The following is a 27,907-nucleotide window of genomic DNA, read 5'->3' on the forward strand; positions in this document are numbered from 1 at the left end:
TTCTTTATTTAAAAATATGGTTTCTAGGAGTCTTGGTGAGCGGCACAGCTTGTCGATATACTGACCCACTACCCCATGACCAGTGAAGAGTGGGGTTTGGGGCCACCATTTCCCTGTTCTTTCCTCCTTTAAGACGCTCTTTAAAATCTACCTCTTTGACCAAGCTTTTGGTCACCTGCCCTAATTTCTCCTTGTGTGGCTCAGTGTAAAAATTTTTGTCTTTTAATACTCCTGTGAAGTGCCTTGGGATGTTTTACTACGTTAAAGGTGCTATATAAATACAAGTTGTTTTTGTTCAATTGGGGGCATAAAGGGCAGGCACTGGATTTAACATTTTTTAAAAATTCATTCATGGGATGTGGGTGTCACTGGCATGGCCAGCATTTATTGCCCATCCCAAATTGCTCTCGAAGGTGGTGGTGAGCCACCTTTTTGAACCGCTGCAGTCCGTGTAGTGAAGGTACTCCCACAGTGCTGTTAGGTAGGGAGTTCCAGGATTTTGACACAGCGACGATGACGGATCAGCAATATACTTCTAAGTCAGGATGGTGTGTGACTTGGAGGGGAACTTGGTGGTGGTGGTGTTCCCATGCGCCTGCTGCCCTTGTCCTTCTAGGTGGAAGAAGTCGCGGGTTTGGGAGGTGCTGCCAAAGAAGCCTTGTCGAGTTGCTGCAGTGCATCTTGTAGATGGTACACACTGCAGCCATGGTACGTGGTGGAGGGAGTGAATGTTTAAGGTGGTGGATGGGGTGCCAATCAAGCGGGCTGCTTTGTCCTGGATGGTGTCGAGCTTCTTGAGTGTTGGAGCTGCACTCATCCAGGCAAGTGGAGAGTATTCCATCACACTCCTTACTTGTGCCTTGTAGATGGTGGAAAAGCTTTGGGGAGTCGGGAGGTGAGCCACTCGCCACAGAATACCTAGCCTCTGACCTGCTCTTGTTGCCACAGTATTTATGTGACTGGTCCAGTTAAGTTTCTGGTCAATGGGGACCCACAGGATGTTGCTGGTGAGGGATTCGGTGATGGTAATGCTGTTGAATGGCATGGGGCGGTGGTTAGATGCTCGCTTGTTGGAGATAGTCATTGCCTGACACTTCTGTGGCACGAATGTTACCTGCCACTTATCAGCCCAAGCCTGAATGTCGTTCAGATCTTGTTGCATGCAGGCATGGACTGCTTCATTATCTGAGGAGTTGTGAATGACGTGGAACACTGCAGTCAGCAGCGAACATCCCCATTTCTGACCTTATGTTGGAGGGAAGATCATTGATGAAGCAGCTGAAGATGGTTGGGCCTAGGACACTGCCCTGAGGAACACTTGCTGCAATGTCCTGGAGCTGTGATGATTGACCTTTTAACCACCACAACCATCTTCCTTTGTGCTCGGTATGACTCCAGCCAGTGGAGAGTTTTCCCCCGATTCCCATTGACTTCAGTTTTACTAGGGCTCCTTGATGCCACACTCGGTCAAATGCTGCCTTGATGTCAAGGGCAGTCTCACCTCACCTCTGGAATTCAGCTCCTTTGTCCATGTTTGGACCAAAGCTGTAATGAGGTCGGGAGCCGAGTGGTCTTGGCGGAACCCAAACTGGGCATCAGTGAGCAGGTTATTGGTGAGTAAGTGCCGCTTGATAGCACTGTCGACGACACCTTCCATCACTTTGCTGATGATTGAGAGTTAACTGATGGGGTGGTAATTAGCTGGATTGGATTTGTCTTGCTCTTTGTGGACAGGACACAACTGGGCAATTTTCCACTTTGTCGGGTAGATGCCAGTGTTGTAACTGTACTGGAACAGCTTGGCTAGCGGCACGGCTCCAGCACGACAGTGGGATGTTGTCAGGGCCCATAGCCTTTGCTGTATCCAATGTGCTCAGCCGTTTCCTGATATCATGTGGCGTGAATCGAATTGGCTGAAGACTGGCTTCTGTGATGGTGGGGACCTCTGGAGGAGGCTGAGATGGATCATCCACTTGGCACTTCTGGCTGAAGATGGTTGCAAGCGCATCAGCCTTGTCTTTGGCACTCGTGCTGGGCTCCGCCATTATTGAGGATGGGGATGTTCATGGAGCCTCCTCCTCGTGTTAGTTGTTTAATTGTCCACCACCATTCACAACTGGATACGGCAGGACTGCAGAGCATTGATCTGATTCATTGGTTATGGGATCGCTTAGCTTTGTCTATAGCATGCATGTAGTCCTGTGTTGCACCTCATTTTTAGGTACGCGTGGTGCTGCTCCTGGCATGCTATTCTACACTCCTCATTGTACCAGGGTTGGTCTCTTGGCTTGATAGTAGAGTAAGGATTATGCCAGGCCATGAGGTTACAGATTGTGGTGGAAGACAATTCTGCTGCTGCTGGCCCACAGCACCTTGTGGATGCCCAGTTTTGAGCTGCTAGAGCTGTTTTGAATCTATCCCATTTAGCACGGTGGGCGTGCCACACAACACGATGGAGGGCGTCTTCATTGTGAAGACGGGACTTCGTCTCCACAAGGACTGTGCGGTGGTCACCCCCATCAATACTGTGACAGGTAGATTGGTGAGGACGAGGTCAATTAGGTTTTTCCCCTTGTGTTGGTTCTCTCACCACCTACCGCAGGCCCATTCTGGCAGCTATGTCCTTCAGAACTCGGTCAGTATTGTTGCTACTGAGCCACTCTTGGTGATGGACATTGAAGTCCCCCACCCAGAGTACATTCTGTGCCCTTGCTACATTCAGTGCTTCTTCCAAGTCGTGTTACATAGAAACATAGAAGATAGGAGTAGGCCATTCGGCCCCTCGAGCCTGCTCCGCCATTCAATGCGATCATGGCTGATCATCCAAATTCAGTACCCGGTCCCTGCTTTCTCCCCATACCCCTTGATCCCTTTAGCCTTAAGAAATATATCCAACTCCTTCTTGAATATATTTAATGAATTGGCCTCTACTGCCTTCTGTGGTAGAGAATTCCACAGGTTCACCACTCTCTGGGTGAAGAAATTCCTCCTCATTTCTGTCCTAAATGGCTTGCCCCTTATCCTTAGATTGTGACTCCTGGTTCTGGACTCCCCGACCATCGGGTTCAACATGGAGGAGTACTGATTCATTAGCTGAGGGAGGGCGGTAGGTGGTAATCAGCAAGAAGTTTGCTTGCCCATGTTTGACCTGATGCCATGAGACTTCATGGGGTCTGTGGTCAATGTTGAGGAATTAAACTTCCTGAATTTGAAATGGGGGCAGGGGGGGCCAGCTTGAGCCACATATTGTGGAGCCTTGGACACCGCATGTAAAGTTTTAATGGTTGCTCCCATTAGTTCCCATGTTTCTTAAGTTGTGGATATCAACAGATCTGTGTCCTGCTTTAGAATTTATTCACCCATGAAGCAATGGTGCTAAAATGAGCCCACGACAAACATTCAGGCCCACAAAATTAAAACACAATAAACCAGTGAATAAGATTCTCAGAGCTTGGGGGCCATGGGACACAGTTTGGCCGGCCCTGCTCTAAAGCATGTTTCTAGACTTTATTCTGTGTTTCATAAATAACATGCTGTCTTCTCTTTCTCTCTCTTCATCCCCAACCCCCACCCCCACACACACAGGTCTGATTGTTTGGCTCTGGACCCTGACAAAGCCAAGCCGAAGTTTTTACGTGAAGTGTTGGAGAAAAGTATGAGGTAAATAAACTTTCATTTCAGTTTCAGTCTTACTGATTCTGTGCACTGGATTTTGCAGTTGGCAAAAGCAGCGCTGCTAAATTTGCCACAAGGTGAGCTGGATGTTTAACTGAGGGACACGAGTTCATCCGGGTTACAGAAAACCCCCAAACCCTGTGCATGTGTCCTGAGTAATTCGGTTTGTGGATGTGGAGTATTGTTTATTGTTACAAGTCACCTTCTAAAGATCGTTTTAGCCACGTTTAACTTGTAATACAGTGGGGGGGAGGGTTGGAAGAGAAACAAAACTCTATAAAGTTTCTGGTTAGCGGAAAAGTCACAAGTGAGAGCTGGTGCTTTGCTTGGCCAAGCCCTAGATCCACCTGTTTTATAGTTTAAAAAATTTAACTTTAGCCTGCAGTATGTGGAGTTTTGTTGTCTATTCAGCTGGGTAAAGATGAAATTAATAATGAGGATCTTTATTGTGGTACTTATTGTTTTAAGCATATTGGCCCAGAAATTTGGGTCGGAGGCTTCTCGCGGCCGTTGTGCTGTGGGCCCGCGTGGGAATCCGATCCTGGGCCGTCTCCAACTGCCGGCGCGCAGTGCTTGCATATCCCAGGGGCGCAGTTAGTTCGGAGCGTCCCCTGGGATCACGTGGGCCATGGAAAGCCAACGGTAGCAGGGCATGCCCATTCATAAATTTGACAGGAGGAGCTGTCAAAACTATAAATACTATAAGCCCCAAAACATAACTAAAACTTCAAATATTTTTTTTAAAAATCACATTTTTAAAATAACTATGAATTACGTAAAATAATTATTTTAAACAATTTAAATTTTTGAAAAAATTTATTACATTTTTTAACAGGGCTAAAAATAAACTTACCTTTCTTTAAAGTATTTAAAAATAATAAACCTGTGGGGAAAAAGTTTTAATTTTAATTAATTCACCACTTACTGTACCTTGCTAAAAGCAGGCCTTGCGCCTGCTTTTTAAAAGTGTAACTGCTGGAGACTTAACCTCCCGGAGAAACCGGCAAAAAAAAAAACCGCAAGTTCCAGGCGCACGCATTCGACCTCTGAACCCCTTCCTTTAAGGGAACGGAAGTTCCGGTTTCCCGCGTATGCGCAGAGCATGCATGAAACCGGCACTTTCGTTGAGCCTACGGGTGAGTACCCAGCGCGTACTCACCCATGGAGAGCCAAATTTCTGGGCCATTGTTTTAGCAGTGCTTGTCCTGCACTCAATGCCTGCGCTGTCTGAATCAGAGGCCTCATATGTTGCAGCATGTGAAATCTTTAAAATAAGGTTCTGATCCCTATAAAGCTGAACAATAATCTGAAATGACTTAAAGTATGATCAGCTGCAATTTTTGTGTGGGGTAGAGAGCCTTTAGTTTGTATTTTTTAGAATCATAGAATGGTTACAGCACAGAAGGAGGCCATTTGGCCCGTCGAGCCCATGCTGGCTCTCTGCAAGAGCACTTCAGCTCGTCCCACTCCCCCACCCTTTCCCTGTAGCCCTGCAAATGTTTTTCCTTCAGGTACTTATCTAATTCCCTTTTGAAAGCCATGATTGAGTCTGCCTCCACCACCCTTTCAGGCAGTGCATTCCAGATCCTACCCAGTTCTGCAGAATCTTTCCTTGAAGTGAAATTTGTTTCTGCTTGCGAGGCTTAAGATTTGTACAGGTAGACTATCCTTTATCCGAAAACCTCGGGACCAGCCGTGTTTCGGTTTTCGGAAAATTTCGGATTTCAGAAGGTATTTTATAAGACTGGGAAATTTGTCGGGGGTGGGGGTCGGCGGGGGGGTGGGGGTCGGCGGGGGGGGGGGGCGGGCGTTGGCGGGGGGGGCGGGGGTCGGCGTCGTGCGCACGACTTACGCTGAACGAAAAAACTTTCGGTTTTCGGAAGTTTGGATAAAGGATAGTCTACCTGTATTATCTGTTGAGTTTTCTGTAAAATGTTGATATTTTGAGTTTTTATTTTGGTGCTGTGATTTGTGTAGCTGTAATTGAAGAGATGTGTAGATCACTGCGTTCGTTTTAAAAATATTTTTGTCTTGATATTTGCATTATTTGTTTGCTCTGTTTTTAGTCATTTAGTTTGTTCATTGGGTGAATAGTTTGAGAGTAATGTGTTGACTTGCACCTTTGTTCTCCATGATTATTTTACACAAACCCTGGCTCATCCAACCACCCACATCCTGTTCTGCTCCCTGTCCCACAATGTGTTGAATTCGAATGCCTTGTCCGCATTTACAAATCCCTCCACCTGACCTCCTGAAACCTCCTTCAGTTCTGCATCCCAACCTGTAATTTTCAGTACTGTCTTCCTTTCCAACCAGTGGGAGTTGTCTCAGCCCTACTTTATGACTCCCTCCCTAAACCCCTCTCCCATGGCACACTTCTCTTCACCTTCAAACCTGTGTTCGGGCATTCCTCCTGACTTGCGCACATGGAATTTTTTGAGCTAAAATAATGAGTTGGCTTCTTAATCAACTTATCCGGATCTGATCTGACATGAGTACTTGACAATTGATGACCCTTCAACCCCAAATTTGTCCAGGTTATTGCTTTCGCCTTGTTTCATGCTTTGACATGCTGAAGTGGAACGTAGATTGTGTTGTCTAGATCTTGAAAAACCTTTATTTTGGTGCTTATAGAATAAAGGTATACAAAAAGTATTCAGTTCACACAAGTCTCTTATAACACCAGGCTGGTTGGTTTGATGGTTTATGGAATATATTGTACATCAGGGATTCTGAAAATTTGTAGCAGCTCCCCAGCTGCTGTCAACAGGTGGTTGTTTCTGGAAGAAAATACATGTTTTGTGTTGAGTTTGAGCACTATGAAGGTACTACTGCACATTATGGAAACTTTAGTTTCACTTGCTGAAGGCAATAATGGAGGGAACACGACGTAACAGAGTTGGAGCTGTGCAACCTCTGGTATTGAAACAGCAAAGTACCACTCCACCCCTGCTCCGTGTCCATGCCTTTCTTCTCATTGGTCAATTTATTATGGTCCAAACAAATCTTTGGAAGGCGTCTCCTTTGTTGTGTCCGTTCTGTGCTAGATGCTTGTGCTGTCTTTTTTTTATTCATTGATGGGATGTGGGCATCGCTGGCTAGGCCTGCATTTAGTGCCCATCCCTAATTGCCCTTGAGAAGATGGTGGTGAGCCGCCTTCTTGAACCACTGCAGTCCATATGGTGTAGGTACACCCACAATGCTGTTAGGGAGTTCCAGGATTTTGGCCCAGCGACAGTGAAGGAACGGCGATACAGGTCCAAGTCAGGATGGTGTGTGGCTTGGAGGGGAACTTGTAGGTGGTGATGTTCCCATGCGTCTGCTGCCCTTGTCCTTCTAAGTGGTAGAGGTCGCGGGTTTGGAAGGTGCTGTTGAAGGAGCTTTGGCGAGTTGCTGCAGTGCATCTTGTAGATGGTACACACTGCAGCCACAGTGCGCCGGTGGTGGAGGGAGTGAATGTTGAAGGTGGTGGATGGAGTGCCAATCAAGCGGGCTGCTTTATCCTGAATGGTGTCGAGCTTCTTGAGTGTTGTTGGAGCTGCACTCATCCAGGCAAGTGGAGAGTGTTCCATCACACTCCTGACTTGTCTTGTAGATGGTGGCAAGGCTTTGGGGAGTCAGAAGGTGAGACACTCGCTGCAGAATTCCCAGCCTCTGGCCTGCCCTTGTAGCCACAGTATTTATATGGCTGGTCCAGTTCAGTTTCTGATCAATGGTAACCCCCAGGATGTTGATAGTGGGGGATTCAGTGATGGTAATGCCATTGAATGTCAAGGGGAGATGGTTAGAGTCTTGCTTGTTGGAGATGGTCATTGCCTGGCACTTGTGTGGTGTGAATGTTACTTGCCACTTGTCAGCCCAAGTCTGAATGTTGTCCAGGTCTTGTTGCATATGGACACGGACTGCGTCAATATCTGACGAGTCTCGAATGGTGCTGAAGAGTGTGCAATCATCAGCGAACATCCCCACTTCTGACCTTATGATGGAGGGAAGGTCATTGATGAAACAGCTGAAGATGGCTGGGCCTAGGACACTGCCCTGAGGAACTCCTGCAGTGATGTCATGTGATTGAGATGAATGACCTCCAACAACCACAGCCAACTTCTTTTGTGCATACACGACAGTTCAAGCCAGTGACACCCAGCATTGTGCCAACCCAGGGTCACTCAGCAACGCGCTAACTCCTCCACAGGTAGCAAGAAATATGAGGCTTCAAACAAGATTTTCTCTTTGTTTTGTCTGTCTGGTCTCACAAATCCCTATCAATTTAAACACCTCAATTAGATTTTAAATGCAAGAGAATACAAGTCAAGTTTATGCAATCTGTTCTCATAATTCAACCCTCTGAACCAGATTTATTCTGGTGAATCTGGGTTATACCCTTTCCAATGCTAATATATCCTTTCTGAGGTGCGGTGCCCAGAACTGAATCCAGGAGGAGTCTGACCAAGGCTCTCTGCAACTGAAGCATAACTCCCTCCCCTTTGTATTCCAGCTCCTTTTGAGATAAAGACCAATATTCCATTAGCCTTTTTGATTACCTTTTGTCCCTGTCCACAAGCTTTGTGATTTATGCACTTGGGCACCCAAATCCCTTTGCTCCTCCACAGTTCCTAGTTTCTCACCATTAAGAAAATAAGGGCTTCCAGTAAGTTGTGTGGACACTTCCTTTGTCATTTTAAAGGATTCTGAGACAATAAAAAGCGTAGACTTTTCCTTAAGGGCCATTCACTTTCTTCAAGCTGGCCTGTAATAGCCTACCATTTTTAAGCATTTTCTCCAGCTTCGATCTTTGGATAAAGAAGGATATTCAGCTCTGTAGGATCTATCTATAGCTCTCCCACCTTCCCTCCAAGGTAACGGGGAAGAATCCCAAGCTCGACCGGGTTTCACCTGGAGCTGTTTCCTGTAATAATTTTTGTTTGACTTTCTTGTGTAAGCAGTTGTATTTGTTTAAATAGTTGATGGGTATCTTTAGCAAGTATATAAATGAACTGTCATATCTTATTCTTAGGCTTTCCTATCATCAAAGGATAGTGGATATTGTACCTGAGAACTTTGCAGCCCTGTTGCCAGCCAATCCATTGTGTATTTACAAGTACGGTGACGAGAGCAACAGTAAGTAATAAGCAGCTGTTTGGGCTTAGACAGATTGGAACTTTTCCATTCATAAGCCAGTGGTGAAGTTAATGATTTCAGTAACTTCTGTGCCATACTGAAATATTGAGAACTGAATTTTTTCTGTTTAATTTGCACTGGCTTAAGAAATGTAATGTAGTCCCAACTAGTATTATTGTTCTTAAGAAGATGGTGTCTAGTAAACGAGTTGGAAGGGGGTATGCTGATCTGGACGTTTTGATATATTAGCATTTTTACTTCACAAGTTGTAAAATTTGCCCTCAACACTGATGCAGTTCAAATTTAGCGTGGGTTCTTGAAAAATCGTGGTTTAGATGTAGAAAGAGGTAAATATCGAACTCAATGCACATAGTGAAGAACAAATTACTGTTGCATACTGACAAATCTGACTGTACATTAATGCTGCTTGGTGTGCAGTGAAATATCCTAATGCAACACAATTTCTGTAATATAGGTTGGTGTTTTGCAGCATTTCAATGGTTTCAGATCTCCCTAGCTCTCTCAGGCATGCAACACTTGCTCTAATCTGCAAATTCATGCGTTCTCCCTCTTGTGCGTGCTCGCACTCTGTTTTGTGCATGTGGATACACTCTCTCGTGCATGCATCTCCTGTGCATGTGGACATGTGAATGTGCTCCCTCTCTCTCTTTCTCTCATTTATGAGGGTCATTAAGTTTAAACCATTTTCTACTTTGCAATGCTGCAAGCAAAACAATACTGTGTAAAAAGGCAAACGCAGTTAGCCTAAATAGAGCCAAAAAGTTACAACTGAAATTTAGCAGTTTGACGTGAACCCCGAGCCCACTTACAGTATTTTTGTTGACGCTTTAGGTTCTCTGCCTGGCTACGCTGTAGCTGTCAGTGTCTGCAGTGCTATTAAAAACAAAGCAAGTAATGATGAAATCCTGAGCATACTAAAGGACCTCCCAAATCCTAACCAAGAGGATGATGATGATGGTAAGGAATTCTTTTAATTTTGGTGGGCAAACCACTAGAGACCGTTGTCAAGGACAAAATTAATTCTCACTTGGAGAAGCATGGGTTAATAAGGGACAGCCGGCAAGGATTTGTTAAAGGCAAATTGTGTTTGACTAACTTGATTGAGTTCTTTGACGAAGTAACATAGAGGGTTGATGAAGGAAGTGCAGTAGATGTTGTGTATATATGGTCCAACATAACCGACCAATTCGGAAAATAGAAGCCAATAAAGGGACGGTCGTAACTTGAGTATGTAATTGGCTAAGCGATAGGAAGCAGAGAATAGTGGTGAATGGATATTTTTCTGACTGGAGAGAAGTATACAGTGGGGTCCCCCAGGGGTCAGTGTTAAAACCATTAGTTTTCTTGTTATGTATAAATGACCTGGACTTGCGTATAGGGAGTACAATTTTGAAGTTTGCGGACGATACAAAACTTAGCAACATAGTAAATAGTGAGCAGGATAGTTACAGACTTCAGGAGGACATAGACAGACTGGTGAACTGGGCAGACACATGGCAGATGCAGTTTAATGCAGCTAAGTGTGAAGTGGTGCACTTTGGGAGAAACAACATCGAGCAAGAACAGAGGAACCTGGAGGTGCATATTCACAATTCCTTGAAGGTGGCCGGGCAAGTTGATAAGGCAAGTAGGGAGAAACTGTTTCTCTTGAAAGTGGGCCGGTAACCAGAGGTCATAGATTTAAAATAATTGGTAAAAGAACTTGAGGGGAAATGAGAATTTTTTTCACACAGGGTTGTTATGATTTGGAACACACTATCTGAAAGGGTGGTGGAATTGGATTCCATAGGAACTATCAAAAGGCAATTGGACATGCATTTGAAGAGAACTAATTTGCAGGGTTATGGGGAAAAAGCTGGTGTGTGGGACTAAATTGGATAGACCTTTCTAGAGCGACACAGGCATGATGGGCCAAATGGCCCCCATCTGTGTTTTAAGATTCTATGATTTAAGTAGGGAGAATATTGCTTGGCATGCTCTGTGGGGTGCTTTAGAATCATGGACCCTTGCCAGTGATGCCAGATATATATTTGTTTTAAAAACAAAGCCTTTTGTGAATTGAACGATTAATCCAAAAATGTTTGCATGGATACTTTTTATCCTTCCACTGGGAGCTATTGGAGGGCAGGGGACCATTCCCTGGGACAGCGTTTAAAGTAATCGAGCCTGTTCTACTCGAGGCACAAAATGGAGGTGGTATGCTGCGATTCTACCATGACCGGTTACAGCAAGATGTACATTTCAGTGGTGTAATTTCTCGTGCTTGCACCCTTTTGCTCAAAATGTGAACTGAATCTAGTTACAAGATATTTAGAAAGGAATGTCATATTGCTCTTCTATTTTTCAGGCTATTTCTTCCTTGCTGTTTTGGGCAAAGTTCTTATTAAATTTCTCTTTATTTAAACATGGTAAAGACCTAGACCATATTAGGAGCGAAATCAAAGGGTAGTAGGTATCTGGAACTCTTTCTCTCTCTTCACCCACCCCCTAAAAAAAGGCTGTGGTTGCTGGGACAATTGGAGCTTCCAAGACTGAGATAGCTATAGATTTTTTTTTTCATTAGGAAAAGGGTATCCAGGAATATGGAGAAAAGGCAGGTAATTAGATTTGAGGCACAGATCAACCATGATCTAATAGAATGGCTCAAGGGGCTGAATGACCACCTCCTGTTCCTATTCCTAATGTTCCTATTTAACAGTTATTGTTCAGCAGTGTTCATAAAAGAAATGGGAGAAATGCCAGAATTGGGGTACAGTTTAAAGGTGAATGTAGTTGGAATTTTTTTTAGATCACGAGAGGGCATATTGGGGAGGTTGTTGAAGCTCAAGGTAGATGTGGCTCCTGGCTCTTGACAACTTTCATCCCAAGGTTCTGAAGGAATTGGCTCAACCGATTGTGATCCTCTTGTGGATATTTTTCAGAGTTCACTGGATTTGGGCCAAATCCCAGCAAATTGGTAAATAGCAAATGTGACTCCCATCTTCAAAAAACGGGGTGAGGGATGAACCATCAAATTATAGACATGTAAGCCTTACTTTCACTGTTGGGAAAGTATTATGAGGGATAATATAAGGGAATATCTTGAGGGGCAAGAGCTAAGCTGAGGCAGTCAGCATGGTTTTAGGAGTGGGAGGTCATGCTTGATGAATTTATTGGATTTCTTGGAGGAGATGACAGACCTGGTAGATAGGGGAGAGACAGTGGATGTTATCTACCTGGATTTCAGGAAGGCATTTGACACTCTCTCAAAATTGGTTACTACTTAAGGGTCAAGCCCACGGGATAGATGGGAATGTATTAAAATGGATTGGTAACTGGTTGTTTGGTAGAGTTCTAGTGCATGGGCAGGTATCTGGTTATGTTTAGATTGGGTTTACGTGATTCCTAAAGGGAAAGGGAAGTTTTTTGGGGTACTTAAGTTTCTACACAGAATCACATAATCTTGTCTTCCTTGGGAATGAGCACCATAGGGGACTCTTTGAAGGGTGGATTAGCCCTAAATCTGGCATTTGCACTTCCTCGTTCTTGAGGCCCATCACAATGAATGCATTACTACAAGTCACCTCGCTTCAACAGGCAATCTCATAATTTAAGGGGAGATTAGATAAATGCTTGAAGAAGAATACATATTAAAGGATACAGGGAAAGAACAAAGATGTGGTATTATGGGCCAAATGGCTGCCTCCATTGCTACAATTTTTTTATGAGCTGAAGTGGGATTTGCTTGGCTGGTGTTTGCCATGTGTCAATCTTAACACCAATTGAAAAATAATTTATTGTTCGCTCTACACTGTGGATTTAGATATTGTTGTTTGAAAACATGGGCAATTATCAATATTTACTGTATTTATCCCATTTCAATTTGATTTTGGATTCTCCCCCCCACAATGCTTGTCCATACAGTTAATATCACTTTCCATGGACCTCAAACTTGTTATTTAATCTGGGAGGAATGCTACTGTGATCAAGTGACTGACCTACTTGAGCTACACTCTTTCAGATGAAGGGTTCAGCTTTAATCCCCTGAAGATTGAAGTTTTTGTACAGACTTTACTTCACCTGGCTGCCAAGTCCTTCAGCCATTCCTTCAGTGCGTTGGCAAAGTAAGTGTATTCCTTTTCTATTAATAAAAGAATTGTAACCAGATGTTTACGTGTTGTCACTTTGTTTATTAATACTGCAATTAACTCAATGAATATTGGGATTTCTCATGTCTGATGCACTAAATTATGGGATTTTGCTTTCCTGCTTCACTGATCTTTACAATTAACCCACACCTTTCTAAACTGTTATTAGCACAGTCCAGTAAGTGGAATAACTGGTGCTGTAAGGGCCAGTTAAAGCATTTAAACACACCTAGTTTCATTTTATTATTTAATTACCAGTTTCAAGCATTTGCCCCTGTGTATGAATGTGGACTGGTACATTGGTGCTCATTCCTGTTGGTCCCCAGTAAATAGAACAAGTTTGGCATCTGATTATCCACAGTTAGTTGCTGATTTTACCTTTGAAGAGGAACCGAGTGGAAATCAGCCACTTCACCAAAGGAAGAGAAAAAATATCTGGGATGGGGGGTCACCCAGGCAGTTGCAGCACCTTTATCACGCAGGGAAATGGTACAAAGAGAATGAAGGAAGGCAATAAAATGGAGGGGAGAGAATTATATAGGCCAGAGTCTAGAAAGTGTTGTCGAACCTCCCATTTTCAAACCTACATTTCAGCGATGCACCTTTCTATGTTTATTTGCACAGCTTTCACCAGTTGATTTTTTTTTTTGTAGGTTTCATGAGATTTTTAAGACTTTGGCTGAAGGTGATGAGGGCAAGCTACATATACTAAGAGTTATGTTTGACGTTTGGAAGTGTCATCCCCAGGTAATGGTTGTTCCTTTCTCTTCCTCCAAATAAAAAACCTGTTTGAGTGTAAATTGAGAGGAAAATGTATCTTGCCTCAATGTTTATCATTTATCCATCCCTTTTAAAAGTGGCCTGAAGTTCCTTCTCTTTTGTGTCCAAAATGGGTTCCCGCATTTGGGTGGGAAGCCGCATCGGAAGGGAGTATGGGCTAGAGTCGGACTGCAACATTGTAGAGGCCGTCGTCTGACCCATGCGCATTCAATTGCGGCTCCCTGTTGGGAATGTGGAGTCGATTAATTAACTCTCCAGTGTCACAGCACTGATCTTTAAGTTGTCCCTTAAGAGCTACTTTTTCTTAATACTTTGCAGATGATGGCCATGTTGGTTGATAAAATGATCCGAACACAGATTGTAGACTGTGCGGCAGTAGCAAACTGGATCTTCTCTTCAGAGATGGCACATGATTTCACTAGGTAATGTGTGTGAACACTTGTCGCCACACAATTCCAGTATATTAGTGTTTCAATCTTTGATATTACATGGAACTAACCTTACTGTGGTACTTCAGATTGTACGTCTGGGAGATTCTTCACTCCACCATCCGAAAGATGAATAAGCATGTGCTAAAGGTCCAAAAGGAGCTCGAAGACACTAAAGACAAACTGGATAAACAGCACAAAAGAGTAAGTTTGTTTTGTGTTAAATCAACTGATTTGTGGGTTGGTGTTGGGTAAAAATTGCTTCGAGGAAGGCAGATCGTAGAGAGTATTTTCAAAACAAATTACTCGCCCCCTTTCCAATTTAAAGAAAACAAAGATCTCTCCCATCCTGTATCACTGTGAGTCATTTGAATCTCTCAGTTTACAGGGCTCCCTGCTCATATCCTAGTAGCCTGGACCTTGGTCAATAAATGCCAAAGCCAAGAAGTCCTTACTTTGAGGCTTTCAGTACAACTATTGGTCGTCTAGAGCTGTAGTTGGCAAGCACTATATAGTATCCAGGTACTTGCAAAACAAATCTGCTTGTACACCCAGTCGCACCTATTTAGGATTTGAATTTGGTTTGTCACACATACGTCTCTCAGCTATTTCAGTGTATACCTTCTTGTGACCTTTTTTCACTGTAACCAAGCTTTTCTCTTTCACGTAGTTACTGAGATTGTCCTTTGCTTGTTCACCCACTTTGTGTGACTCGGATTTAGATGGAGCAGTGCTGAGACCTCCCGAGCTTTCTCCCTAAAATTCTACCTGGGTTTAAAATGTCTCAGGAAGTCACAATGCAAAAAAGTTATCTGCCGCTATATTTCCTTACTAGGAAGTAGTGTACTGGTGGGCTCACTATAAAGAACATCTTTATAACAAAGGCACAGTTATAGTAAAAGCAAGTCGTGTCCCCCATCTGTCCTTGCACTGCTGTAGCAGGGACTTCCTCTGTTGCTCTCGACTAGCTGTACTGGTGGTTGCAGGTTTTATGTTGTACTTGGACTGCTGTGGCATGTATTGAAACTGCACCTAAAGTGTGGGAACGAGAGCCAAACCAATAACCACATCATCACAAATACAGTCTGATGTACACCTCACTATTAAACACATTTGATGCCCCTAAACCGTTCATTTTAGCAAGGCTATACTGTGTACTTTTGTTGCTTACAGATCCTTCATGTTCTATAAAAATTGTACCATAGATATGTTTGGTAATAAAAATGCAAATCTGTCAATAAACAGCAGTTAGTCAACTGAGTAGCCCATATACATGTACTTACCTTGTCCCGAATCATCTAGACTTGGAAAGCGAACCAACAAATGCATTGACACTGTAATGGCCAGGCTGATCTGTGTTCAATTGTAGGGTTCTCCCGCCTTCATTTTCTGAACTACTTGGATATCAGTGATTTATATGTGGAGGTTGAATGAGGACAGATGTTACATCACCTATAGGTGTGTTCTTTCTAGTTTTGGATTGTATTTGAACCTTCACATACAAAGCCTCTGTCTCTCCTTTATCTTTGCTTTTTTTTCTGACCTAGCGTGCTTGGTGCTCCATATTTGTGCCATTTGGTTCATCATTTTATCAGCTCAGTCTACTGTCTTTCAAAAGAGCTGATGCATGTCCAGAAGGTGGCGGCACGGTGGCATAGTGGTTAGCACTGTTGCCTCACAGCGCCAGGGACCCGGGTTCGAATCCGGCCTCGGGCGACTGTCTGTGTGGAGTTTGCACATTCTCCCCGTGTTTGTGTGGGTTTCCTCCGGGTGCTCCGGTTTCCTCCCACAGTCCAAAGATGTGCAGGTTAGGTTGATTGGCTATGATAAATTGACCCTTAGTGTTAGGGGGATTAAATACGTGGGGTTACAGGGATAGGGTGGGATATGTGTTGGTGTAGGGGTTACGGGGATCGGGTGGGATATGTGTCGGTGCAGGCTCGATGGGCCGAAATGGCCTCTATCTGCACTGTGGGGATTCTGTGATTCTGTGAAGGTACATTGGCTGGAAGGACTGGATAACCAACAGCATCCGTACTAAGACTAAAAATGTTGTTTTGATTTTTAATGGGACACCCATGGCGAGTCTACTCTTGGATTATGTAAAGCAATCTTTAAGGGCTTGAAGATAATCATTTTTGAAGTTTAGATTGGAGACAAAAAAAAATGAAATGTGGAAAATGTAATTACAGTGTTTGTTCTGTGCCACTGGAGAGAGTGCTGAGATTTCTGTGCCGCTGGGTAGGAATAGAGTCCTGTTGCAACACAGTGGAGCAGTGAACACATGCGGTGTCCGCTCCACCTCTGGAGAAAGCAGATTCTTGTGAGCTCATTGGTGAGGGGGGAGCTGAGAATCCTCAACAAGTTTAACCTGTTGGAATTCGAATGGACAACTATCCATTTTTAATTTTTCTGTGCTAGGGGTAGGGACTGAATTGCCTCATTACAGTACCAGCCAGTTGATCCCTCGTATATATCCCTAGGTGATGCAGTGAAAGCGACAGCATTTGAAACTTAGAGCTGTATTCATTAGGGAAAAGTAGAAGAGAGTATTGACTGATATTTGTCGCCCAACCACTCCAGGCATCAGATCTTTCATTCCTTCCCTCTTGCAGCAAAAGATCAAGGAACTGTTACTGGGGCTATGGAACAGACTGGTTTCATGTTGAATGGAGGGAAAGCCAGTTGCAGGCTGCGCGGGACCAGCAGTCAGCTGTGCAGGCACGCAGCTTGGAGGGAACGTTGGCTGTGAGGCAAGTGCTTCAAGCGAATGTACAAAACATGAGGGAACATCAGACCCTTATTTTACTCAACGTCAGATACTCCCAAGTCAGATGTAGCAGCTGCAGGTGCCAAAACAGAAATATATCCCTAACCGTTGAAAAGAAATTGCCAAAAAAAAATTGTGGAATGGATAGGGAGAGAATATAAAGTTTGTAACAACTTAGGGAAATGCTATCAGGAGAGTATAAAGTTTCTAACTAATTAGAGCATGGTATGATTGTATTTCTTTCTAAAGCGAGACAGTGATGATGAGTATGATCAGAACAGTGATGAAGATGAAGATGGTCCTTTGGAAGAACAGATTGAACGTCTTCAGGAGAAGGTTGAGTCTGCTCAAAGTGAACAGAAAAACCTCTTCCTAGTAATTTTCCAGGTAAAGTTGTATGTTGGGTTCTTGCTTTTTTTTAATAGTTATTGCATAGAATTCTCCATTTAATTCTTTGTTCTTTATTCTTCACAGCGTTTTATAATGATTTTGACCGAACATCTTGCAAGGTGTGAAACTGGCGGGATCGATTTTAACACCCCTTGGTATAAGAACTGCATTGAACGGTTGCAGCAAATCTTCCTCCAGGTTAGTACTGCGACCAGAGGTGAACCTTCTGTATGTGTTGGTTTTCCATTTCCTGTTGGTCATCAGCTATAAAAATCATAACTCAATGTTTCTGAGCCTTTATAATGTATGCCTGTCTATAAAATATTGCCTGTCTAAATACAAAGAAAAATCTCTCTAAGCCAAACCCTAAAGAATGAATGAACTTGATTTATTTAGTGTCTTGTCACCTTCTCAGGATATCTTAAAGTGCTTCACAGCCAATTGATTACTTTTGAAGTGTAAGTAAACGCAGCAGCCCAATTGCACCCAGCAAGGTCCCACACAATGCAGTGAGATGAATTACCAGCTAATCTGTTTTGGTTGATGGGTGGATGTTGGCCAGGACACTGGGATATCTCCCTGCTCCTCTTTGGTGTAATTAAATCATTTGCATCCACCTAAACAGGCAGAGGGTCTCAATTTAGCATCTCATCCAAAAACTGCACCTCCAACAGTGCAGCACTCCCTCATTACTGCACTGAAGTGTCAGCCTAGATTGTGTGCCCAAGTCCTAGAGTTATGCTTGAGCCCACAACCTTCTGTTTCGGAGGCAATCGTACTACCACTGAGACAATCTGCCAGTTTTATATAACTAATCCCAAGTTCCCATGTTAGTCTGTGGCACAATTTGTCTTTGACTTCCTGCACCGGTGCTCTGTACTACAAAAGGAATTGGAATGTAATTTATTTAATTCCTTTTTCCTCATTCTCTTTCCCCCCCACCCCTTCCCACCCATGCTAAGATGGAGTGGTCTGCTGCTGAAAGGTACACCATCTAAAGACCCTCTTGAGGAACCTGCAAAATACCCAGTAGAGGATGATGTATTTTGGGCGTTTGTTGACGCTGCCATTTTGATTTTATGTGGACCCTACAAACTTCCACTGGAGATAGTGACTGCTCAGACAAAAGGTTGAATTAACTTGAGAAATTCTGTACAGTTAATAGATATCTGCGCCAATTTAAATTGCTGGGCGGGCACATGTTTTGACAGGAAAAGGATGCATGATTGAACAGAGAATGGTCAAAGAACTGCTGGCATTAGAACTTTGTAAACAGCAGTTTCAGGCTAGCGATATTATGACTGGACAGTACTAAAGTTTGACATGTTTCTGTATTACAGCATCACCAGATCATTCAACAGTACATGGTCACTCTGGAGAACCTGCTCTTCACAGCTGAGCTGGACCACCACATACTGGCTGTCTACCAGCAGTTCTGCGCCCTTCAGTAATAGCGATTGTGATACAGCCCGCGGTGAACGATTTCAGATTCCCACCATTTTTGACACCTCTTTTAATCTTGCATCAGTGAAAACTGACTCAAACAAGCAACACTCTTGTATCGATAATACCCTTCTGAAGGCTTTTTGCCCAGTTATCTGTGAAAACCATGGAGCATGAAGAAAGTTGCCATTCATATTAGAAAGGATTCCCCTCCTTAAAACAAAAGAATAGACCTTATGAAATAGTTAAAGACTTTAGAGGCTGAAGAGATGAACATACATAATTTGATTTAAGTTTTGGTATTCACCTGAGTTTTAAATTTGCTTTATACTCCATCTGGTTTGGTTGTTGGATACAGTGTAAAGCTGCATCTTACTAATACCTGCTCTTACGCTCATGATCTACCTTCCAGTTTGTAAATTAAGTTGCATGTTGTAACTTGTCTGAAATTGTGCTCCTTGATAGTAGACCAAAGTTTTGAATATAGATGTTGTATTGTGTTCTTTTGGTCCTAGTAACAACAAACGGGCAGTTCTACCAATATCAACGGGACTGAAATTTATTTGGGATACTGTTACCCTCTTTTTAAAAAAAAAAAAAAGTATGTCGTTATTTTATAAATATACATCCAACCAGGCCACATAGCGAATGTGAGAAATGGAGAGACGAAGATACCACATGATTGCAAAAAGAGCTAATGAATATTTTTTACAAGTCTAATGAAAATGCATTGATTGTAGGATGATAGCAGTGTTGTAATTTATTGGGTCCAGTCACTGTCAAACCATTCTGATTGTATTACAAAGGGTATTATTGCGAGCACTTCAAGAGCCCTTTTTGAGGCCTGGAAACTGACTGACCACCCTGTGTGTGTGTTTGGTACTTAGACAGCTAGTCATCTCTCACCAACAGGCTCTGACAATGAAGCTGCAGCAGCAATGAGTCTGAGGGGAAAATTATGCTGTTTACAATAGCAGGCTATCTGTGCCCCAGCTTTGTCCTTTACATGAAAGGCCACTGCAGTATGTGACTGGCTTCATGATCATCCAACCCCTAATGCTGCATCGTCTTTACTCCTCCAAATCCATAAGCCCCCACCAATTCCTAAGTTAATGCCAATGTGACATACTGAAGTGGAGGTGGGGCCTGTGTTTTGAGTCATGTAGCTATTAGCTATGGGAAAATTGTATTAGGAAAGCAGAAACAACAAATGGGTTAACTTATTGGGGGCTGTAGATTTCTTTTATCAAATTCATTCATTCATTCTTTCCGAACCACACTTCTACCTTAATCCACCAGATTGTATATAAAACAGGACATCACCCCTCAGGTATAGCTTTTTTTTAAACCCTGACATCTGTCTTATTCAACATTGAGAAATCCTAGCAATACCTATATTCAGAGACATTTTAGTTTAGTAAGGTTTGAAAACTGCCAAGTAAGAGATGACGTTGCAATTTTGATTAAATTTTTGAATATTTTACAGAATCTGAAGCTTGCCCTGTCCTCTTCTTGGGTCCTGACGCCGGAGTTTTTTTTGATGCTTTGTTGTCAGGATCCATTATGCTTCTGTTGGTGCTCTTGTAAAGGAAGTTGATGCATCTCTTGTACACTACTTCCAGGAAGTTGTACCTTGAATTGGATATTGTCCGTGAAATAATGGACCACACTCCATCCAATTAAACAGTGCTCTACAGTATTAATAGAAACTCTTCATGAAGTCCTGTTTCTACATAGTTCTGATGGGATGAATCAAAGCATTATAATCTATTGAATAAGTTAAAAACAGATCTCGCTCATGAACCCCTCTTTCGACAAAACTACATTCCTGACAGCTGCCAACTGCTGTAAAGCTGCTTATACCGTTTTGCGGTTTCTAATTTTACCCATGGTTGGTTTCCAGTCACGTGGGGTGGGGGTAATGATCTGCTCCCTGTGAGATTACTCAGCTTGTCCAACTTACTTGTGTACCTCCTACCAGTCAGTGATGGTTCAGTAACTGTTGAGACTTGGAAGAAGACTACTGCTTTCCCTGTTCCAAGAATGCCAGTCCAGGGATTTTTTTACTTTTCTCTGCTCGTTTTCTGTTTTGTCTCTTTCATCCAGTGCACCAACATTTTTGTCCCTTTCCCATCTTGTTTGTGACTGTGCCAAAACCACTTTCAGTCGCATTTCTCTCCTTCAACTCTTGCCTCCAGTTCAAAGTCATTCCGCGCACATTTCAGCTGAATTCCACCATTCCCCTTATGGGTTGACTCTTGATCACCAATATCTCCCTGACCATCAATGAGGCCTCTGGCTACTGCTTTTTACTAGTCAGGCAGTGAATACTTTAAGCAGCAGCAAACTACTCCAGTGATGCTCAGTAATTATCTTGCCTCAGAAACTAAACTGCATTATTGTGGAGGTGCGCAATTCTGATTTAAAGCCTGTACTTAAATAGTCAGGGAGTTGTGGCAATGTGGAGTTTGTTGGTGATGCTTTGTACAGTATGAACAGGTTTAGCTGAGAACGAGGCCACATTATGGCACTTGCAGCTCCGCTATCACTGGCACAAAGCATGCGGGCTCCATAAAGCTGCACTTTTGGGACACTTGGTGCATGATACCATATGAAGTCCTGAACCTTGATGCCCAAGTGTTTGTCTGTACCCTTATAGTAATCTCATTTCAGAGCCATTCTCTCTTACTCTCTGATGATTGATGTGTTAGACCTTGTTTACCTGTGAGATTTTGCTTTTTCCACCAGACTGGCTGTAGCTACAGTAACTTCTGTTGCTGTTTTATTTTTACGAGCAGTCAACGATTTGAATGTAGCATTGATCATTGCTGTGGCCTTTACAAAGACAAGTAAGAATTTTTGAATTGATGTATTTGCTGTTCTGTATTCCTTTTCAGTGTGGCATATTTGGATGCAGAGACTGTTGGAGTCCTACTCTGCAGGGCCAGTGTTACACTAAATGTCTTCTGTCTAGTCTGGAAATTACAACAACAACTTTATATAGCACTTTTAACGTAGTAAAACATCCCAAGGCACTTCAAAGAATATTATAAGACACAAAATTTGACACCGAGCCACATAGAGATATTAGGGCAGGTGACCAAAAGCTTGGTCAGAGGTAGGTTTTAAGGGGCGTCTTAAAGGAGGAAAGAGAGGCGGAGAGGTTTAGGCAGGGAATTCCAGAGCTTAGGGCCTAGGCAACAGGAGGCATGACCACCAATGGTTGAGCGATTATAATCAGGGATGCTCAAGAGGGCAGAATTAGTGAAGCGCAGATATCTCGAATGGAGGGGGGAGGGTGCGGTTGTGGGGCGGGAGGAGATTACAGAGATGGGAGGGGTGAGGCCATGGAGGGATTTACAAACAAGGATGAGAATTTTGAAATCGAGACATTGCTTAACCGGGAGTCAATGTAGGTCAGTGAGCACAGGGGAGATGGGCGAACGGGACTTGGTGCGAGTTAGGACACAGGCAGCTGAGTTTTGGATGACCTCAAGTTTACGTAGGGTAGAATGTGGGAGGCCAGCCAGGAGTGCATTGGCATAGTCAAGTCTAGAGGTAACAAAGGCATGGATGAGGGTTTCAGCAGCGGATGAGCTGAGGCAGGGGCGGAGACGGGTGATGTTACGGATATGGAAATAGGCTATGTGGTCGGAAGCTCATTTCGAGGTCAAATAAGACACCAAGGTTACGAACAGTGTGGTTCGGCCTCAGACAGATGTTAGAGGGATAGAGTCAGTGGCTAGGGAACGGAGTTTGTGGCGGGAACCGAAAACAGTGGCTTTGGTCTTCCTAATATTTAATTGGAGAAAATTTCTGCTCCTCCAGAACTGGATGTCGGACAAGCAGTCTGACAAGATAGAGACCGTGGAGGGGTCGAGAGAAGTGGTGGTGAGGTAGAGCTGGGTGTCATCAGCGTACATGTGGAAACTGACGCTGTGTTTTCGGATGATGTCGCCAAGGGACAGCATGTAGATAAGAAATAGGAGGGGGGCCAAGGATTGATCCTTGGGGGACACCAGAGGGAAACGTGGGAGTGGGAAGTTAAATAATCCTGGCCATATCACCTGTGACTTTCACCATTGTAAAGCCCAACATTCTGTTTCCACCCCCAACACCAAAACAATCACCACCTCCAGTTAGAACAAATGCAGTTGTCTTGGCCTCCTCACAATTTAATATTCTGACACCTCAAATTATCCTTGTCGTTCTTCTCTGAACTGGCTGTAATGTATCAAATTGCACCAGGGCATTAAATCAAATGTGGCTTTAAATCGTCTCCACACCACAGGAGTGGCTACTTTTTGTTGGGAAGTGCACATAAGGAACCTCCCTCCCTTTAATGTGTTTCTGAGACGCTGCCATCCCTGTGTCTGTGCAGTTGATCATGAGCACTGTTCACTAAACATAATACCAGTTTATGCAACATTTTGGGGTGTAGGGGGGGAGGAGTGCTTTTTAAAAAATTTATACTAAGGACCATCTGCTGAGCCTTAAGGATATCAAGGGAAAAGTTGAAAAGGGGTCAGTTCCATGTGACAGTTAATGGACTTACTCTGTCCATAGGTGGTGCTACAAAGCCAGCAACAATGCTGAACTGCGGCCACCCAATTGCGTTGCCCAGGGTCATCAGTAGGCCCAAAAAGAGAGAACGATTGACTAACTCATTGATTCAGAAAAGGGAGGATCCCAAGAATGCAAAACCAGTGAGCACAAGATGAGAGTGGCCATTGTCATGGACACCAGCTCATCCTGTGCCTCAATCTGATGCTTTTTGCATTGGCTCCCATCAGAGCCTGCAACAATGACTTTAGCCACCACCTGCCAAAGATGCAGAGGCCTTCAGGAGTTGAATGAGCATCCTCCACATGTCACCCAGCTGTAGCCTTGAGCTTTGCAATGAGTGAAATTAATATATACCTTTATTTTTGGTCAAAGCCATAGTTGAAAAGTAACTGAATATTTAGGGTGATGCAGGTCCTGTTATGCTGAGAGAATAGGTTGATCATATGGAGACAGCCTCTGATCTCAGGGCTCTTTATATGACTGATTCTCAGAGCACAGTCCAGTGGCAGACCACTGCAGCTGTGGGTGAAGGATGCTCATTCAAAGAAACATGGACAATTGCTTCATACTTGTCCAGCGCTGGTACGCTGTATGGTTTTTCTAGCATGTCTGGGAGTGAAGCCATGGGCAACCAACAGGAACATATATGGGTGGCCTACACTCAAACTTCATGGCTGTACCATTGGGTGAATTTTCCAGTGCTCGGTTATGTTAAAATATGTTGTTGACATAGTCAGGTCTGAGTGGTTTATCTTTGTGTTACTGTCAGATTTTGAGTTGTAAATCAATGCAGAGTAAAAGAAATCAACTTAAACAAATAACTCGGCACAGATGGAACTGAGTTTTATATTTTGATAAAGAAAACTCAGTTTTTCCAATAGATACTATTTGACACATCAGAGAGGAGTTTTTGAATTTTAATGTTTTTGCCTCTCAATTACACGGCTGCTGGTCAGTGGGGAGTATGGGGGGGGGGGGGGGGTCATGTTGCTTAGTTACAATATGGCTGAATGGGATTGATTCAATGGACCAGCTGGTGTTTTTCTGGCCATCTTTTTGTATGTCATAAATTTTAACTTTGAAGCAGTTATAAATCTTCTCTAGGATGAGCCGCAAGGGGCTGGCACATTACCCTTGGGGCTGGCCCAGCAATCGTGCTAGGATGGCTGTCGAGAAGACTCTTGAGACTTGAACGGTGACATTCCGGGGTTGTAGAATGATGAGCATAGGCTTGGCGAGAGAGTCAACTGCCATCTTGTACACGGTAATGTAAGGAATTAATGAATTAAGTCACTTTATATACCATTAAATACATTCTGAATGCCCTGTGCTTTCAGCTCTTTCTTTCTCCTGTTGCTTTGTTACCAAAACTCTGGTTGATTTTAACCCAGAGGGGTTTGGGCAGGTGAGGCGACTGCAAAACGTACTTACTAGCATAAATTTCAGGCTCGGGGTATATTAACTCCCATCCAACCAATTCTTAACCATGGCGGACCTGGAAGGAGTCGGCAGCAGAGGCGGCTGTACTTACAGTACAAATCTGGCGAGTTCCAAAAGAGCAGCAAAATCAAGGAGTGACGTCACAGGACTGCAAGTAGGTGATTGGTGGGTGAATATTAGCGTTTTATTCGCTCTAACTTAACTAGATAAACTAATTAGCATAACTATAAATAGTTGTGTGAATAAGGAGTTTAACTAAAAGCGAGAGAAGCGGCCGGAGATAAAGGTAGGCTTGACTTTTAAGACTCTTAGTCTTGAGTTTATTTCTGTAAGTTCATTAATAGTCGAATAAATAGATCATGGCAGGGCACCTCAGTCCCGCGGAATGCGCAGTCTGTGCCATGTGGGAAATCCAAGACGCTTCCCGTGATCTGGACAACCACATGTGCAGGAAGTGTCGTCGGCTGGAGGAGCTCGAGCTCCGGGTTTCGGAGCTTAAGAAGCAGCTGGCGTCACTGTGGTGAATCCGTGAGGCTGCGAGCTATGTGGATAGCACGTTTCAGGAGGTGGTCAGCGCGAGAGTGTGCAGGCAGAAAGGGAATGGGTGACTGTCAGACAGACGAGGACCAGGCAGGTAGTGCAGGAGTCCCCTGAGTGCATCTACTGAATACTGGTGAGGGCGATGGTTTCTCTGGGGTGTACAGCCAGAGCCAAGTCTACGGCACCACGTGTGGCTCAGCTGTACAGGTGGGGAGGAGGAAGATTAGGAAGGCAATAGTGGCAGGGGATTCGACAGGGGAACAGACAGGCATTTCTGCGGCTGCAGACGTGATTCCAGGATGGTATGTTGCCTCCCTGGTGCCAGGGTCAAAGATGTCACTGAGCGGCTGCAGAACATTCTGAGGGGGGGTGGGGGGGGGCGTTGAACAGCCAGAGGTCGTGGTCCATATCGGTACCAACGACATAGGTAGAAAAAGGGATGAGGTCCTGCAGGCAGATTTTATGGAGTTAGGAAAAGAGATTATGAAGCAGGACCTCAAAGGTAGTAATCTCTGGATTACTTCCTGTGCCACGAGCTAGTGAGTATAGAAATAGGAGGATAGAGCAGACTGAATGTGTGGCTGCAGAGCTGATGCAGGAGGGAGGGCTTCAGATTCTTGGGACCGGTTCTGGGGGAGGTGGGACCTGTACAGGCGGGATGGGTTTTTTAATTCATTTATTGCCCATCCCTAGTTGCCCTTGAGAAGGTGGTGGTGAGCCGCAGCCTTGAACCGCTGCAGTCCGTGTGGTGAAGGTACTCCCACAGTGCTGGGAGGTAGGGAGTTCCAGGATTTTGACCCAGCGACGATGAAGGATCGGCGATATACTTCTAAGTCAGGATGGTGTGTGATTTGGAGGTGGTAGTGTTCCCATGCGCCTGCTGCCCTTGTCCTTCTAGGTGGAAGAGGTCGCGGGTTTGGGAGGTGCTACCGAAGAAGCCTTGGCGAGTTGCTGCCGAAGAAGCCTTGGCGAGTTGCTGCAGTGCATCTTGTAGATGGTACACACTGCAGCCATGGTGGAGGGAGTGAATGTTTAAGGTGGTGGATGGGGTGCCAAACAAGCAGGCTGCTTTGTCCTGGATGGTGTCGAGCTTCTTGAGTGTTGCCAGAGCTACACTCATCCAGGCAAGTGGAGAGTATTCCATCACACTCCTTACTTGTGCCTTGTAGATGGTGGAAAGGCTTTGGGTTGCACCTCAACCGAGCCGGAACCAATGTCCTCGAGCGGGCGGGGGGTGCTTGCTAGTGTTGTTGGGGAGGGTTTAAACTAATTTGATAGGGGGGTGGGTGCCAGGATGTAGCATAAGGAAAGGAAAAACAAAGTGCACAAAGGATGGGGAGAGACATAGCACTAGAGTAAGAAATAGTAAGGTATTAGGTGGGTTCAGATTGAGAGAGAATACAAGGCGGTCTAAGACAGGTTTACAGTGCATGTGTGTAAATGCACGAAGTGTGGTAAATAAGGTTGGTGAGCTGCAGGCGCAAATAGCCACATGGGAATATGATGTGGCGATAACGGAGACCTGGCTCAAAAAAGGGCAGGATTGGGTTTTAAAAATTCCTGGATATAAGGTGTTCAGGAAAGAAAGGAGGTGGGGTGGCAGTATTGGTTAAGGAGAATGTTACAGTGCTGGAGAGAGAGGATGTCCTGGAGGGGTCAAGGACAGAATCTATTTGGTTAGAGTTAAGAAATGAGATGCCATTATACTACTAGGTGTATTCTATAGGTCACCAACTAGTGGGAAAGATATAGAGGACCAAATTTGCAGGGAAATTAGAGAGAGGTAGAAGAACTATAGATAGTAATAAGGACTTCAATTATCCTAATATAAACTGGGATAATAGTGTAAATGGCAGAGAAGGGGAAGAAGTTCTGAAGTGTGTTCAGGAGAACTTAATCAGTACTTTTCCAGCCCAACCAGGAAGGAGGCATTGCTGGATCTGGTTCTGGGGAATGAGGTGGGTCAAGTGGAGCAAGTGTCATTAGGGGAACATATAGGGAATAGTGATCATAGTATCATAAGGTTTAGATTAGCTATGGCAAAGGACAAAGAGCTATTTAGAGTCAAAATACTTAATTGGAGGAATGCAAATTTCATTGGGTTGAGAATGGATCTGGCCCCAGTAAATTGGAATCAAAGATTGGCAGGCAAAACTGTAATCGAACAATGGGCTCCCTTTAAAGAGGAGATGGTTTGGGTATAGTCGACATACATTCCCACGAGGAGGAAAGGTAGGGCAACTAAAACCAGAGCTCCCTGCCTAACGAAAGAGAGAGAGAGAAAGATGAAGCAGAAAAAGGGCGCATATGACTGATATCAGGCTGAGAATACAAGTGAGAATCAGGCAGCATATAGAAAGTTCAGAGGGGAAGTGAAAAAGAAAATGAGGAGCAAAGAGGGTATGAGAATAGATTGGCAGCTAACATAAAATGGAATTCAAAAGTCTTCTATAGGCATATAAATAATAAACGGGTAGTAAGAAGAGGGGTGGGGCCGATTTAGGGACCAAAAAGGAGACTTGCGCATGGAGGCAGAGGGCATGGCTGAGGTACTAAATAAGTACTTTGTATCTGTCTTCACCAAGGAAGATGCTGCCAAAGTCATCGTG

At 44.0% G+C, this 27,907-nt stretch overlaps 1 protein-coding gene across 2 annotated transcripts in view; it reads left to right on the plus strand.

Annotated features, from left to right (window-relative positions):
• The window catches only part of ncbp1 (nuclear cap binding protein subunit 1), a 78,915-nt gene extending 57,189 nt beyond the window's left edge, over window positions 1-21,726 (plus strand). For both annotated transcript variants that reach the window (XM_085983896.1, XM_085983900.1), the window contains exons 14-23: window positions 3,586-3,660; window positions 8,690-8,793; window positions 9,646-9,771; window positions 12,815-12,917; window positions 13,595-13,688; window positions 14,040-14,143; window positions 14,239-14,353; window positions 17,169-17,306; window positions 17,394-17,507; window positions 18,650-21,726. In XM_085983896.1, the coding sequence (XP_085840022.1) occupies window positions 3,586-3,660; window positions 8,690-8,793; window positions 9,646-9,771; window positions 12,815-12,917; window positions 13,595-13,688; window positions 14,040-14,143; window positions 14,239-14,353; window positions 17,169-17,306; window positions 17,394-17,507; window positions 18,650-18,760 (1,084 nt within the window). In that variant the 3' untranslated portion in view covers window positions 18,761-21,726. The remainder of the gene's footprint in view (window positions 1-3,585; window positions 3,661-8,689; window positions 8,794-9,645; window positions 9,772-12,814; window positions 12,918-13,594; window positions 13,689-14,039; window positions 14,144-14,238; window positions 14,354-17,168; window positions 17,307-17,393; window positions 17,508-18,649) is intronic.
• The last annotated feature ends 6,181 nt before the right edge of the window (window positions 21,727-27,907 follow it).

Source organism: Somniosus microcephalus, chromosome 1 (genome assembly GCF_052327205.1).
Source record: "Somniosus microcephalus isolate GS21.2 chromosome 1, FLI_Smic_1.0, whole genome shotgun sequence".
NCBI classification, from domain to species: Eukaryota; Metazoa; Chordata; class Chondrichthyes; order Squaliformes; family Somniosidae; genus Somniosus; species Somniosus microcephalus.